The 13,960-nt window shown below is 35.1% G+C and overlaps 2 protein-coding genes across 2 annotated transcripts in view; one reads left to right on the top strand and one right to left on the bottom strand.

Moving 5' to 3' along the window:
• LOC134843552 (cilia- and flagella-associated protein 65-like) overlaps positions 1-13,960 on the top strand; it is a 340,046-nt gene that overhangs the window by 47,867 nt on the left and 278,219 nt on the right. The gene's annotated exons all lie outside the window — the stretch shown is intronic.
• Positions 7,792-13,960, bottom strand: part of LOC134844094 (uncharacterized) — a 30,339-nt gene continuing 24,170 nt past the window's right edge. The window contains exons 11-16 of the mRNA XM_063860569.1: positions 10,976-11,184; positions 10,139-10,622; positions 9,646-9,891; positions 9,283-9,402; positions 8,245-8,410; positions 7,792-8,081 (exon numbers count right to left, since the gene is read on the bottom strand). Coding sequence (XP_063716639.1) covers positions 7,895-8,081; positions 8,245-8,410; positions 9,283-9,402; positions 9,646-9,891; positions 10,139-10,622; positions 10,976-11,184 — 1,412 coding nt within the window. The 3' untranslated portion in view covers positions 7,792-7,894. The remainder of the gene's footprint in view (positions 8,082-8,244; positions 8,411-9,282; positions 9,403-9,645; positions 9,892-10,138; positions 10,623-10,975; positions 11,185-13,960) is intronic.

The raw sequence follows: 13,960 nt of genomic DNA, 5'->3' as shown, positions 1-13,960 counted from the left end.
CATGGTGCATTTTTCGATGCTCCGAAAGATCTTCGAGTTTTTCAAATTTGTATCCGCACAAGGAACAGTCCACGTTGTCGATTTGTTTCACTTCATGGCATTGAAAAACATGAATCAGAAGCTCATCCAGAGAAATAAAGGGATCGGTTCCCACCGGACAAAAATCACACCAGAATCTTGCTTCAAAATTTGCTACAAGGAGACAACTTTTGCATACTTTGTACGAAGGCTTATCAACTGGTTGAGATTTGACTTGATTTATATCAAACTTGGTTTGCTCTTTTTCAGTTTGCGAATGTTTCGATTCTTTTCTAACCTCTGATACCAGTTCTGTAGCTTGAGCAATTTTGACACTCGGAGTTTCTATCGCAGTTTGAGTTTCAACTTCCTGCACACTTGTCTTTGAATTAATTGCAATATTCGATCCTGTTGAACTTATAGTCGAATTTATCAGTGGTCGGTGAAACGTTTTCAAGTGATTGTCGCTATCATCAGGAGGGACCAAATCATTGCAAAGTGAGCAATGGTGTTTTTGGGCAACATGTCTTTTAACTGAACCTCCATTAAGCTCCACAATCAGCTCACTGCACATAAGGGGACATTCAACGTGATTGAATTCACACAAATGAGTATCTCTTATATGCGATGCTAATGCTCTCGGATCCATACCTAACTCGAGACCACAGTATGAACAAATTAATAGATTATCAAATCTGTACTTTGATTTATGGGCCGCGATTTCGTGAGCAACTAAGAACACTTTGTGAACAAAAGTTCCCCTGCAAATCGCACATTTGAATCTTCCCGGCGGATACGAAGCCGCACAATGGCTACAAGAGAGTACATCTGGCATTTTAGCTGGCCTGTAATCGGACAGAGCGAAAACAGCAAAAACTTCATCAACATTCAGACCTGACCAGTTTTTTTGAGCAATCAACTTTTCAACATACTTCTTAATCAGTTCATTTAATTCGCTTCTCTCCACTAACAGCTCTGTAGACTTCGCTTTCAATGATGTGATTAGGTTTGAGATTCTGGCTTCAGCTGTTAAACTTTCTTCATAAATGCAAGTGTTGAATAAAACTTCAAACGGATCTTGGCTGTCTTCTTTTATAGTTCTTGGAGGCCTGAAAATTTTAGGCTGCGGACCAGTGTAACTAGTGCTATCATCATCAGATAGATCTAGAACATTCCCAGGAGAAGGATGTAATTCACTACTACGTCTCAAGAGGAGGTCACTGGTTCGATCTAGCTCACTATCTTGCGCAACGATGTCGCCATTTCGATCTAGAACCTTCTGATTCCATGTAAAAGTTCTCGACGAACCACTTTGATTCGAGGTATTTCGTATCTCAGTTTGAATCTCTCCAAGCTGAGTTTTCAATGGCTCTTCAAATTGGTTATGATAACTTTGAAATCTTTGGTTGAAAGGGTAAAGACGTTTTCCTCCGCCGAAAGGTCTATTTCTCTCCATTGTAGCTCATTAAATGTGAATCTGAAAACATAACCAACTAATAACTAATTTTTTGAAGAGACTCCCATCCCATCAATTGCGTTACAACGCAATCACACCATAGCAAGCTAGCCAAACAAAACTGAAACAAAAATGTCAAAAAACGACATCTAACTAAATGTTCAAGAAATTTTTTCTCGAATGAAGCTCAATTTGATTGCGTTCAGCCGATTGCGTTAAATGTGCTTTGATACAAAACTTACGAAGCAGTCACTGAGCCTAATTGTTGTGATCAAATAGTTTCAGAATCCTAAATGAAAGTAACATGGTTGATGATGTGGGAGAACAAGAAGCTTCTGCCGACAATATTAGTTCAGACAAAAGTATTGATTATCCGGAGCTGAGGTATCGGGATCAAACTCCTATCTCTCCGAAAGACAAAAAGTCGAAAAGATCTTGTTCCGAGTTGAGCACCATATTAGACGAAGTTAAAGTAACATCGCTGGTCAAAGATCTTAAAAGTTCACTCAAACAAACTCTAGACTCGCAAATGGCAACAATGATAATTGAAACTAGCGTGTTACGCACCTCCGGATCTTCGAATTTTCAACAACTCAGAAAAAACCACATATATTGGAAATAAAATCTGCGTTCTTTGAGTTTACTCTGACAGCACCCAATTACAGGGTTCGTAGTTACAAATTTTGCAAAGTTTTGTATTGAAGTTTTTTTAATACAAACTTTGAAAAACCATAAAAATTTGTGAAGCTTTATAAAGATCTTTGAAAAAATTCAAAATGAACTATGAACGTCACATCTCGAAAATTAAAATCAACTGAGCAGTCACATTTTCACGCAAGAAATATTTTTTTATAAAACCAGATAAAACGCCACATCACGAAAACTACCAAGATTTGAATAGTCTTATTCGAAGGCAATATTCGCAATCCTTGACATTACTTTGACAGCACATAACTACAGGGTTGAGAATTTTAATTTTAGAAACTATTTTGTAACTTGAGTGTTCTGAAAATTTCTCAAAAATCAAAGAAATCGTCGTATCTCGTTACCTAAAAGATTTGGTCTTTCTTAAATGGAGGCCAAAATCTCAACCCCTGAAGTTACTCTGACAGACCCAACTACAAGTTAGGTATTTCAAATTTTGAAGAAAAAAAAATTAATTGAAATAAAAATCACGAAAACGTCATAACTGGAAAAGTACAAGGTTTTGAGCAGTCACATTTAGAGGCGAAACTTGTAACTCCTGAGAGTAACGTGACAGAGCCTCACTATAGAGATGAGAACTTCAAATTTTGTGAATTTTCTTTATATCGAAGTTCTCTTAAAAAGTTTGAAAAAATCCTAAAAAACGTCATATCTCGATAACCACAAGAATTTGAGCAGCCAAGCATATTCAGAGGCAAGATTCGCAACCCCTGAGACTTGTTTACGGTTGTTAACAACAGGATTGAGATTTTTCAAAGTTTTGGAGTTTTTGAAAATGATCACAAAAAACGTTATATCTCGAAAACTAGAAAAAATTTGAAAAGTTAGATTTGGAGGCAAGACTTCCAACCGCTAAGAGTACCCTGACAGCAGCCAACTACAGGGTGAGAAATTCAAAGATTGAGAAATTTTTTAATTTTCTAGAAAATTTTGAAATATCTCGAAAATTGCCGTATCTCGTAAACTAAAAGGATTTGGTTATTCATATATGGAGGCCAGAAACGCAGAAGCTGGAAAAAACCCTGACAGCATCCCATTACTGGATTGCTAAGTTCAAGCTTGATGAAATAAACACTGAATTTAAACTGGAAAATCGAAAAAAAGTCTTAAACTTTGCAATATACGAAATAATTTAAACGTGCAAAAATTCTTTTGTTGAACATGCAAAAATAATACGTTGAAAAAGCTTAAACATGGCGAGATAGTGAAGCCCGCATTCAAATATAAAATAGAGAAGAACGATACTCCTGAAAACTGTTCACGAAGCTATATCCCAGGAAATGCAATTGCTAAAGAAGTAAATAATTGATGAAGCTAAAGATAATATAGACTATCAAGGGCGACAACAAGACCTAAAAGCTCGTAGTGAAGAAAAACTAATTGAAAGATACAACCGCACAGACAACGTCAGAATAATTGGCAATCCCGGAAACCCCAATGTCGCTGATAACGGAAGAACGTATGAAAGCAATAAAGAAAGTATTGAGAAGGTCAGCAAAATAGCCACCGCAATATGAGCTAATGTTTCGGAATCTGACGTTCCAACTACCCACCAACTTCCTACGAGAAAGCATTATCCACGAATTATAATCGCTAGCTTCGCAAAAGGAATCAGCAGAGTCAATCTCTTAAGGAAAAACGAGACATTTTTTCAGTCTTCCACGATAAGACGTGAAAAAAAAAATTGAGGATTTGACTGCACCTAGAATCAAGTTCCTCTATTTGCTGAGAATCTATGCCTAAGTAGAATCTACATGGACGCACGAGGGATTCATTTACTTCAAATAAACAAACAATGAGGCGGTTCAATGTACAAGAGGTCTATATCAAGGAGGAACACAACTAGAGAATTCATTCAATGATGTTGAGAGTTGCTTCTATATACAATGAAATGATATCCTGAAGCCAACAAAAAAAAACTGTTAGTGCTGAAAATTATGTTGCTAACTGTTGGAAGGTACTAAATATCAATACCAGATCTACGAAAAAGCACCACGAAGAAGTAGAAGCGCTTATAGGCAGTCAAGTCAACACCTAACATAATAGCTCTAACTGAGGCATGGCTAAATGACACAGACAAAATAAATTGTTATAAAATTAGGAGATTTGAATCATTGATATCAAAAAGTAGAATCTCAACGATAGTAGGAGACAAAAATTGTGAAATGATCAAGGAATGAAATGCGAAATTTCGGAATGTGTAAGTATACAAGTTAGATTAATGAAAATAACTTATATTTCAGTAGTGATATAAAACCTTCCTAGGACTGACAAAATGTTTTTTATTGAACAATCCGACTCTCTCCTTGAACGTCTGTCACTACAATACACACGTGTCATTATAAGTGGCAATAAAAACATCGATATAATGCGTGATAGTCTAGCCAAATCAGAATACTAAGATGCCATAATTTCGAATGGATTTAAAAGTCTTAATCAGCAACCAACAAAATCACGGAAAGGGCAAAAACTTGCCTAGATCATTTTTTAATCAAAGATGTACCTCATCAAAACTACATCTTTTGTATAATCAAAGAGTTTTGAGTCATATTCCAGTTGAAATACAAATTTTCAGCAAGGATATAAAAAATGAAGGCACGGTCAGCTATAAAGACATATCATTCATCAAAAAAGATATTAAAAGTTCAGCAGTTCGATACGGAGCTCGAAAACAGGTGCAGTCATTGAATCCTCAGCATAATCATTTCGCAGAGTTTGAAGAAATATTCAGTCGAGTCTTTCATAAATTTGCCCCAATAATAACTGTGAAGTTTTTCTCTGTGCCAAAGATACAAACAAATGGGTTATGTTGCGTGACTCAAGAATTTGATAATGATATGTACAAGGTCTCTCAGTGATTAAAGGCAAATAAATTAAATCTAAGCTTTGAAAAATCAGTAGAATTTAATATAACAAAATAAAGCGCTTCTAGCATTCCAATTTTTACTGATAACTGGAAAATTACCGAAAACAAACCCTGCAAATATTGAGGATTAAAAGTAGGTTCCAAATTTAATCTTCTTAAGAACATCTAAACTGTTCATGCGAAGCTGCCTAGCCCATGCGGAATCCTTTCTAAAATTAGGCATAATGTTCCCCGAAGGCTGTTACTGCATTACTATGATACAAATGTTAATTGTATCATTCAATACGGTATCATCATTTATGGTTGTGAAAGCTACAATGCCTTTTTACCAATCCTTAAATTACAAAAGAAGACAATTCGCACCATATTTTTTAAATGAAAAATCAAGAAAGTGTTACATTTTTAATAGGCAAGGAAAGAGTTTTAACTGTTCATGAGCTATAGGTTTAGGAACTATTGAAGTTTATGTTTCGCTCTATGGCCGAACTGCATAAGAGTGATCATTTAAAATTTTATTTGAATTCATTGTATATAAACGAAATACCAGATCGTCGAAAGAAGGGCTTTCGAAAAGAACATTAGCCAGAACTTGAAGGCAAAAAGTTTCAAAAGAACACCGCGGATCTACGCTGTTCAATTTGTTACAAGAAAATAACTTGGTTCCTTTCGAGTTACAAAGCTTGAATGAAGCTCAGTTTTTTAAAAAAAAATACATCGCTTGAAAGATCTCTGTTTATGTTTACCACGTTTGTTTTTAATTGAAATCGATCTCAGTTGAACTCAATACAAAACCATATTGAGCTTTCACCAATTGTTGCATATCAATTAGTTTGGGTTCAATTTGTATCTTACAAACATATACATTTATAAAAACATTGAAGCCGCAAATTATTTTGAAGCTCAAAACGTTTTTATGGAAACATTTTTTCTCTCAATGGCCTTCTACCCAAGTATTGTAAGAAGAAGAAGAAGAAGATTTGAATATCAAATTGAAGCTCTTTGAGATTCAAAAGTTTTCATGATTGAAACTAACTTGAATTAAACAAGACTGCTCGTATCAGAGCGAAGCCCTGAATGTTCCGACTGCCTTTTAAGGTTTATGGAGCAGTAATAACATTTAAAAATTCAAGAAACAAAACAAAAATCAAAAAAAATTTTTTTAGAAAACTTGAAATTTTTTATGAAAATCATCCCCCCACACGCCATACAAAGTACAAAAGGATAGATTTCGCTCCTTGTAACAAACTAATTATGCCAAATAAGCTTCTTTTAACCAATTTGGAACGATTTCTAAGACGGATTAAATCTCCGCTTACGCGTTAATAGCGCGAAATATATCGCGCGTTAATTGTCCCAAATTTGCCAAAATGGCAATCTTTAAACCCCCGTAATTTTACGAAAAATGATCACAGGTGAAATATCTTTTCAAATTTGAGCTCAGGACAACAATACCTTTCGAATGATGTTAAAAATTCCGTCAAAAATGGCTAGTTAAAAAGTCGAAATTTGTCTGAAGAAAAAAAAACCCACCCCGAACACAAATTTTCCGTTACTTTCGTATCGAAAGTCGGAACAATAACTCAATTTGTTTGTTTCCCAGAATTCCTTGACGAACCTTCTCAGGTAGCAGAATAGTTTAATTGGGGCATTAAAAAAGTGAATGAACAGGTTTTAACTCAGTTCTTCCGCGCGCGCGCATCCTATCATCTGGCATACAAAACTAGCGCCACAAAACCAGCTATGCAAGTTTATTCCTTTTTATTAAGAGAGGCACGCTCCATGGTAGGAGCGAAGCTGCACTTAGCATACACAAACACAAACCTTAGCCAACAAACTCATTTAAAAGCGTTTTTTACTCGAGAAAGACAAAAGTAAAAACTTTCCTACTTACGAGTTGCATGGTAAAAACTAATTACCTTAAAGCTATTCACGTTTCAAGAAAGCTTATGACCGACAGTGCTTTGATTAAATTAACCTTATTTCAGAAAAAAAAATTTGACTGAAACATTAAAACCTATACTGGGGTGACGCTGCACCCAGTATACCGAAGCGAAAAAAGCGCAAGGAGCTCCTAAATCGAGGAAACCAAAATATGCTTTGGAAAAAAAACGAGATGACAAAAAAATTTGCGAATTTTACATGATTTGAAACCAAGGTATTCGGTTTCATGGTCGCGCATTTGACCAGTTTATCGGCAACCTCTTTTTGCACCACCTCATATACTTGACAAATTAATTACTGAAAGCAATTAATGAAAATTTACACAGAGGCGAAGTTGCACTTCGCATACACAAGCAAAAATATGACAGATAACGCTACTGGGAAAAACGGAATGAGTAAAACTTAACAAAATTTCTCAAGTGACTCACGCCGATTATGAATCTACATAATTGCTAAGTGACGCAGTTTACCAACTAACATGCTTCAATTTAAAGAGCGGACAAATTTTAACTAGTATACGAAAAAGTTCATTAAAAACATCCGACCCTGCCCAGGTTCGAACCCTCTTATTTTGTTATGGGTCTCCTTTCCTACCTCTACGGTACAGATCTATGATACTTTGAAGCTAAAGTGCTATTTGTAATATAATAGTCTGTTTTAATATCGAACAAAATTTGCAACTTAGGGATGGAAAAAAGAGAGTTCATACTACAACACCAGCTTTGCTTGTGTAAAAAACGTAGAATAAACACTAATCAGGGACAAATGTTTGAATCAATTTCAGTAATACTGTGCAGCCCACATAATTTGTTTTAGCCTGCAAGCAATAAAAAATCAATAGGGACAAAAAGAGAATGAAAAGAAGCCAAAATAAAATCAATAAAAGTACATTTTCTATATTATCTAATTTATTTACATAAACTGCATATTTCTTCAAGTGGGTTTTTAGAAATGTGTCCGCAGCTGAATATAGTAACTGTAAGTGAACCCTCAACTGCATTTATCAGTGCTTGTGATGATATTTGGACAGATGCAACTGGACTCTCAGTCTCTTTGGCTATTCGTTGTTTCCGTACATCGTCCTCGTGGAGTTCCCTATTAAACCAAATTCTATTATTTGGTTCCTTTTTTCCAACTTTCCAAGCTTGTTACAACGCTACTTGAAATCAAATTAGTAATAGATTGTGTTTTGTCAAACTTTGAGAAAGGAAATGGTGACTACAGTATTCAATCTCTTGAATGAAATTTTAGATTAAACCTGACAAATTTGGACAGCTCGTTGCTTTTCTTCATAGACCAGTTCTTGATGGAGCTGCCATGGTCCAATCCCTTGAGCACCTCGTGTCTGAGAGCGAAGGTGGACTCTATTGTGTTCAACAGGAACGAGGGAGACAGCAGCGAACAAATGTAGTCTGAGGAGACTTCTGGGATAAATTATACATTAGATTGTAAAGTAGTGATCGCGACAGCTTCTTAGATTAAGATTATTTTAAGGGATGCGTTCATTAAGCCGATGTTTCAGAATATAACCCGATCATGAAACCAAATTACGTAATTATTACTTCAATTGCGGAATCAATTTTTAACCTGAAAAGAAACGCCTATTTAAATTTTCATATTTTAGCTGCTCTCACTTGTACCCATTCATCCTTTTTGTTTGTTCCGACCATTGCAAATGGAGACGAATGGTGTTTTGGTTTTTCTTTTTGTGAATTTTAATCTTTTTAATCATCGGACTGGATTGAGTGATATATCACATTCATGCCCCTCATTCGTAATGCGAATGAAATAAAAAATTTCCAAATTTTTATCCGTGTCTAGAAAATTCTGTTTAAAATTTTTGGTTTTTCATCTAATTTCAAATGAGTAGCAACCGAGTAACGTCGTTTTCTGAAAAATTTAGGTTAAAAAACTTAATTTTACTAAAACAAAAACAATTTAGCGCTTACTAGTCAAAAACTTAGCTTAATTTAGCGATATCTAAATTAGACAAAAAAATTCCAAAAAAAATTGAAATATATGTTGATTTTTTTTCGTTTTTTGTTTATTCGTTTTTGGACAAAGGATGTCGATTATGGCTACTTCACTAACCTTCTACACGTTTGTATAGTTTTCTAGCAGAAAAAATTTTCTATAGTTTTTTATGAATATAGTCCGAATATTCTGTGCTACTTGCACAGCAACCGGTTACCCTTGTTTTAGTATAGCATAGTCCAAATAAAGATTTTTGCCATAAAGTTGAATGTTGGTTTTATATTAGTAATGATATACTTTTTTCGATTAATCTTACAAATACCTCTGCCAGAATCAGTTTCCTCTGCTTCTGATTGGCTAATATTGATGTTGTCTTTCTGCTCCACCAGCATGTGGAAAATAACTGCGTGGAAGGCGCCTGCAAACTCCAGTTTGTCCACGTCTAAAAAACAACTGATAAGCTTACGAATAAATCTTTCTCTTCTGTCAAAAACTTGTCTACTAAAACATCAATTCAACATCAATTTACGTTCAGTGTAAAATTTTGGCATATTGCTGCAAAAATTGATCTGAGAAGCGAAGAGTTGATTCCATAACACAATATTTTAGCTTCAATATTCCACCATTTTGCATTTTGATTTTATTTCAGTTTCATAGTGTATTGAAGCAAATAAACTACGCTTACAAGAGTTGAGCATGTCTTCCATTCTATCAGTGGGTATGTTCCACTTCTTGACAAAAGATAGAGCAGCAGTGAATAGTCCCCTCCACGCATTGAATCTGTCTTCTCTCATCAGTTCCGTCACGTTGTCCAGAGCAGTCTGAAAACCACTGTAGAACCCATCCACCACTTGCGCAGGCAATTTCGACTGAGAGGATGAGGAGACTGCTGTGTTGTTGTCAGTGATGGATTCAGAGTCAATCTCAGTTTCTAAAATCGGCGTTTAAAAAATGTCTCACAACTTTTTCCACTTCTCGATAATCATTAACACAAACAGATCAAAAACTTACTTTTGTCATGAAAACGTTGGTGACAATACATTTTTGTTGAATGATGTGCTTTACAATAACATCTCACATTCTCTTAATCATTTTTCGAAATGATCGTTTCCGAAACGCACTCCCTTTTAAAACGGACAAAGAAAACCGGTATTAAATAATTGATATTTCTCGCTCACCTAAATCATTCAGGTCGTATATGAAAGCTCGTACGTAATAGCCATGTAAAGCGCACAAATTCCGACAGAAAGCCCAAAAACTATGCTTGATTCCCATTCTTAGGACATCGCTGAACCGGTAGAAGTTCTTCAGGACGTCAATACTTCTGAAAATTGCATTGGTACCGAATCTCCAGCCATCAATCTCAACAACCTCTGCTAATTCTGGAAGAGCTGCTAGTCTAGTGAGAGGATTCGAATTTCCCCAATTAGTTTGAACAGTCGTAATCGACTCAATTGACCAATCGGCTCGCGAGATTGAGTTAGTCAAGAATGCGTGGTCTGTTTTGGGTAATGGCATAGGTGGTTGAACATCGGCTTCGTCTCGTTTCGTGAAGTCGTCACAAGGGATCTCTGAGATGACAGCGGGATCCGAGATACAAAAGAACCCGTTGTGCAGCTCTTCAACAGAATCTCCATTAGGTTCAACCACTCCTGAATGCACCTGAAAACGACTCAAATTTGATCTTATTAAGGGAGCCAAAAACTTCATCAATGTTAAAAAAAACTCGTCATTCAAAGCATAAGTTTTAGAGCGAAGTAAAAACAATACTGTAGGTGATTTGTAGTTTAAATGGGTTTTGTAGCTGTTCAGATCTGTTTGATTCACGAATGCAACAAGCAAAAATTGATCAAAAGTGGAAGTTCGATTAACTTATAACCTGTCAGAATAAGTTGATAATAGCTAAAACTATGTTAGAATGCAATATAATTAATTGCACTCTCTCACTCATTCCTAACTGTAATTATGCCTGAAAAATGGAAAAATTCAGACTAAATAAATATTTAAGTACTGACTTTTCCCCACAAGTAGCATTTGTTGTCCTCTCCGATTGCAATGGAAGTGTCTTTGAGAGCGGTGATGTATTTGCAGAGGGGCACATTACGTAATTGTGAGAATGACTCATTGACCACTGCTGAACTGGGCAAGGCTAGTTGGCAGCTCTCATTTCGACCACATCCAAACACCTGGCCAGATTCAAGTATGCAGAGGATGTGACAGTTTCCTGTAATAATCAAATAGCTCGCACTACATATGTAATTATTGGTGGTCATGGTTTTGGTTTCTAAGCCACGACGTAATACAATTCGAGTCTTTTGTTTGTATTTCGAATTAGGCTAAAAGCATTCAACCACAAAAAAACACCATCATTAGCCCCTCTTTACAAACTACATTTGGTTTTTTCTTTTCCGATTTTATGGAGTGTCTTGTCTGTTTGTAGTTTTAGACGAGAAACAGAACTGATTTAAATTATCCCGACGAACATTGGCAATTGTAAACGAGTTTTTTCTCAAATTGAGTTAAGATCAGACAAAAAGTGAACAGACAAAAATTGCTTAGATGGTGCATTTTATTTTGCGGAATTCGGAACCAAAATTATTTCTCAAAAATGGCCTTTTTGGCTTTTTAGTTAAACAAAAATAACGCTTGAATTACCGAGTTTTTTTGATAAGATCATTATATCAAATGAAGCTTCTTACAAAGCCCAACAAAGGTAAAATCTACAAAAACTTGCGTGAAACTTTTTAAATTTGTTTTTAAGCAAAGATAAGATTTGAGTTTAAATAGTAAAAATAACATTTATCTTATACAACTTTTTGAGATTTCATTTTTGCAGAGATTTACTGAGCTGTATAATAGACTTCATTTGATATATTTTGAGCAATTAGCTCAGTAGTTTGGCGCAACTCGGTAGTTGACTTATTTTTGAGGCACCATTTTGATTCCAAATTTTGCAAAAAAAATTCTTTGTAAAAACCCCGATTTGAGAACAGTGGATCAAAAGGTAACTTTTTTCAGTCCAGTTAAAATAAACTAAATATGAATCACAATTAATGTGTCATTTGCAATTTCATCATTGGAGAGCAAATGAGCCTTAATTGCACAAATTATTTTTGAGGCGAACTTAAAAGAAAACAATTTTCAAACCGCGAAAAATCAAAAAGGAAAAAAAAGTTTTCGATTCATTTATTGGCGCTTAAAGATATTATGACAAGCTAGCCGACAACAAATGACAGAAAAATTAGGTCGACAAAAATGTCAGATATGTTAGAAAAGGTATGTCGAACAAATAATTAAAATTTTCAAATGTTTCGGTTCCGATTACCAAGTTATTTGCAACAGTTTACTAGCTTTTCCCCAACATTTTCCTTTGCGGTTAGCAAGTGTGTTGCAATCGGGTACTAGCCTTTTTCCCGTAATTAATTTTTTCACAGGATGAGAGAATTTTGGTGGTCATCTCCAAATTGGTCCTTCCGTCAACAAACAGACAAATTTTTAAAATTTTGATTTTTAAAAGCCCGCTCATTTCAAATTTTTAGACTGGTTCTAAATTGATTAAATCCAGTTTAGAGGTATCAATTTCTTTTGTTTTCCGATTTCCAGAAAGTAAGGAATACATCAGGTTGAGGTGGTTTTATATTCATACCATTTTTGGCTACTTTGTGGGCTAGATCCCTAAAACTACGTAGCTCCTACCGTGCGCGCACACCACTATGTTACTGTGACTAGCTGTTCAATCTAAACCAAGTCTAACTAAACCTAAACTGCTAGTTTTTAACTTTGATGCATGCTGAAATTAACGCGAAATATTTACGTGTGGCGAATTATCCCGCGCTACAAAATCGTTCCAAAGTGAATTGAGGCGAGCTAATTGATCTTATTAATTTCATATATGACTGAATTTTCAACAATTAAAAATTGATATCATCAGCTAAAACCACCTAAAGGACAGTCGGAACATTCAGCTTAAGGGCTTTGCTCTGATACGAGCAGTCTTGTTTCTCTTTATTCGGCTTATAAAATATAGGCCAAATGGGCCTTATTTATGAGTCTTTTAATGGATACAAAAACTAATTCTTAATTTATTGAGGGGCTTGGAAACTTTCGTTAAGGTTCTTGTGAAAACATTTATTTTCTGGCTTAAAATAGATCAATTTTACGACACGTTTTCATAAAAAAAAAACATTTTTTTTGTTGCTGAGGCTTTTCATTCAAATTTTGTCGGCTAGTTAATCATGCTATGTTAAGTTTTTATAGCTAGTAATAAGAAGCTTTGCTTTGCTTGTGTGTCGCTATCTCTTGCAACAATTTCATTTTTCAAGAAAATATTCGAAGCGGTAACTAAGCCAACAACACTTGGGCAGACGCCATTGAGCCAGAAATATGTTTTTACAAAAACTTTGAGCAATGAAACTACACATACCAGAAATAAACTTTTCAGTCCATAAAACGACGCAATATGGGGCGACTAAGCCAAAATAATATGATCCCAAACCTTAAATATGAGGCGGCATAAAACGAAAGAGGAAACAAAAAAATGAAATTACAAAATAGCAGTAGGTAAATTGATCAAAAACATTTATAAAACAAGTATTTTAAATAAAACAAGCTGAAAATACGTCTCTGCTTGACAAAACCACGTGTTAATCAACGTGTTGCTAGAATGATTCAGTGATTCTGTTACAAAAGTTATTAATATGGAATAACAACTCTGTCCTGATTTGATAAGTCCTGCTAGTCGCTTGCTTGAAAAACTGATAATCGCAAACCAATTGATTATGAAAACAAATTGCTAGTCAAAAATTCGGTGACTTCCCTTATGATGAAGTGACCGAGTGTTCGAAATCGATCTTCAGTTAATTTCAGTCATCACAATTGAGTATTCAAAATCCTCAACAAAATCGCGGCAATCTTAAAAAAGCGAATAAATCCAGTCCATTAAATTAATTTTGATCGATCGGAAAATAAGCAGATAACAGGATTTTCAAATTTTGCGGAAT

This window comes from Symsagittifera roscoffensis, chromosome 4, assembly GCF_963678635.1.
Source record: "Symsagittifera roscoffensis chromosome 4, txSymRosc1.1, whole genome shotgun sequence".
In the NCBI taxonomy this organism is placed as follows: Eukaryota; Metazoa; Xenacoelomorpha; order Acoela; family Convolutidae; genus Symsagittifera; species Symsagittifera roscoffensis.
Note: the sequence above shows the minus strand (reverse complement) of the source record. Positions and strands in the feature narration are given on the sequence as shown.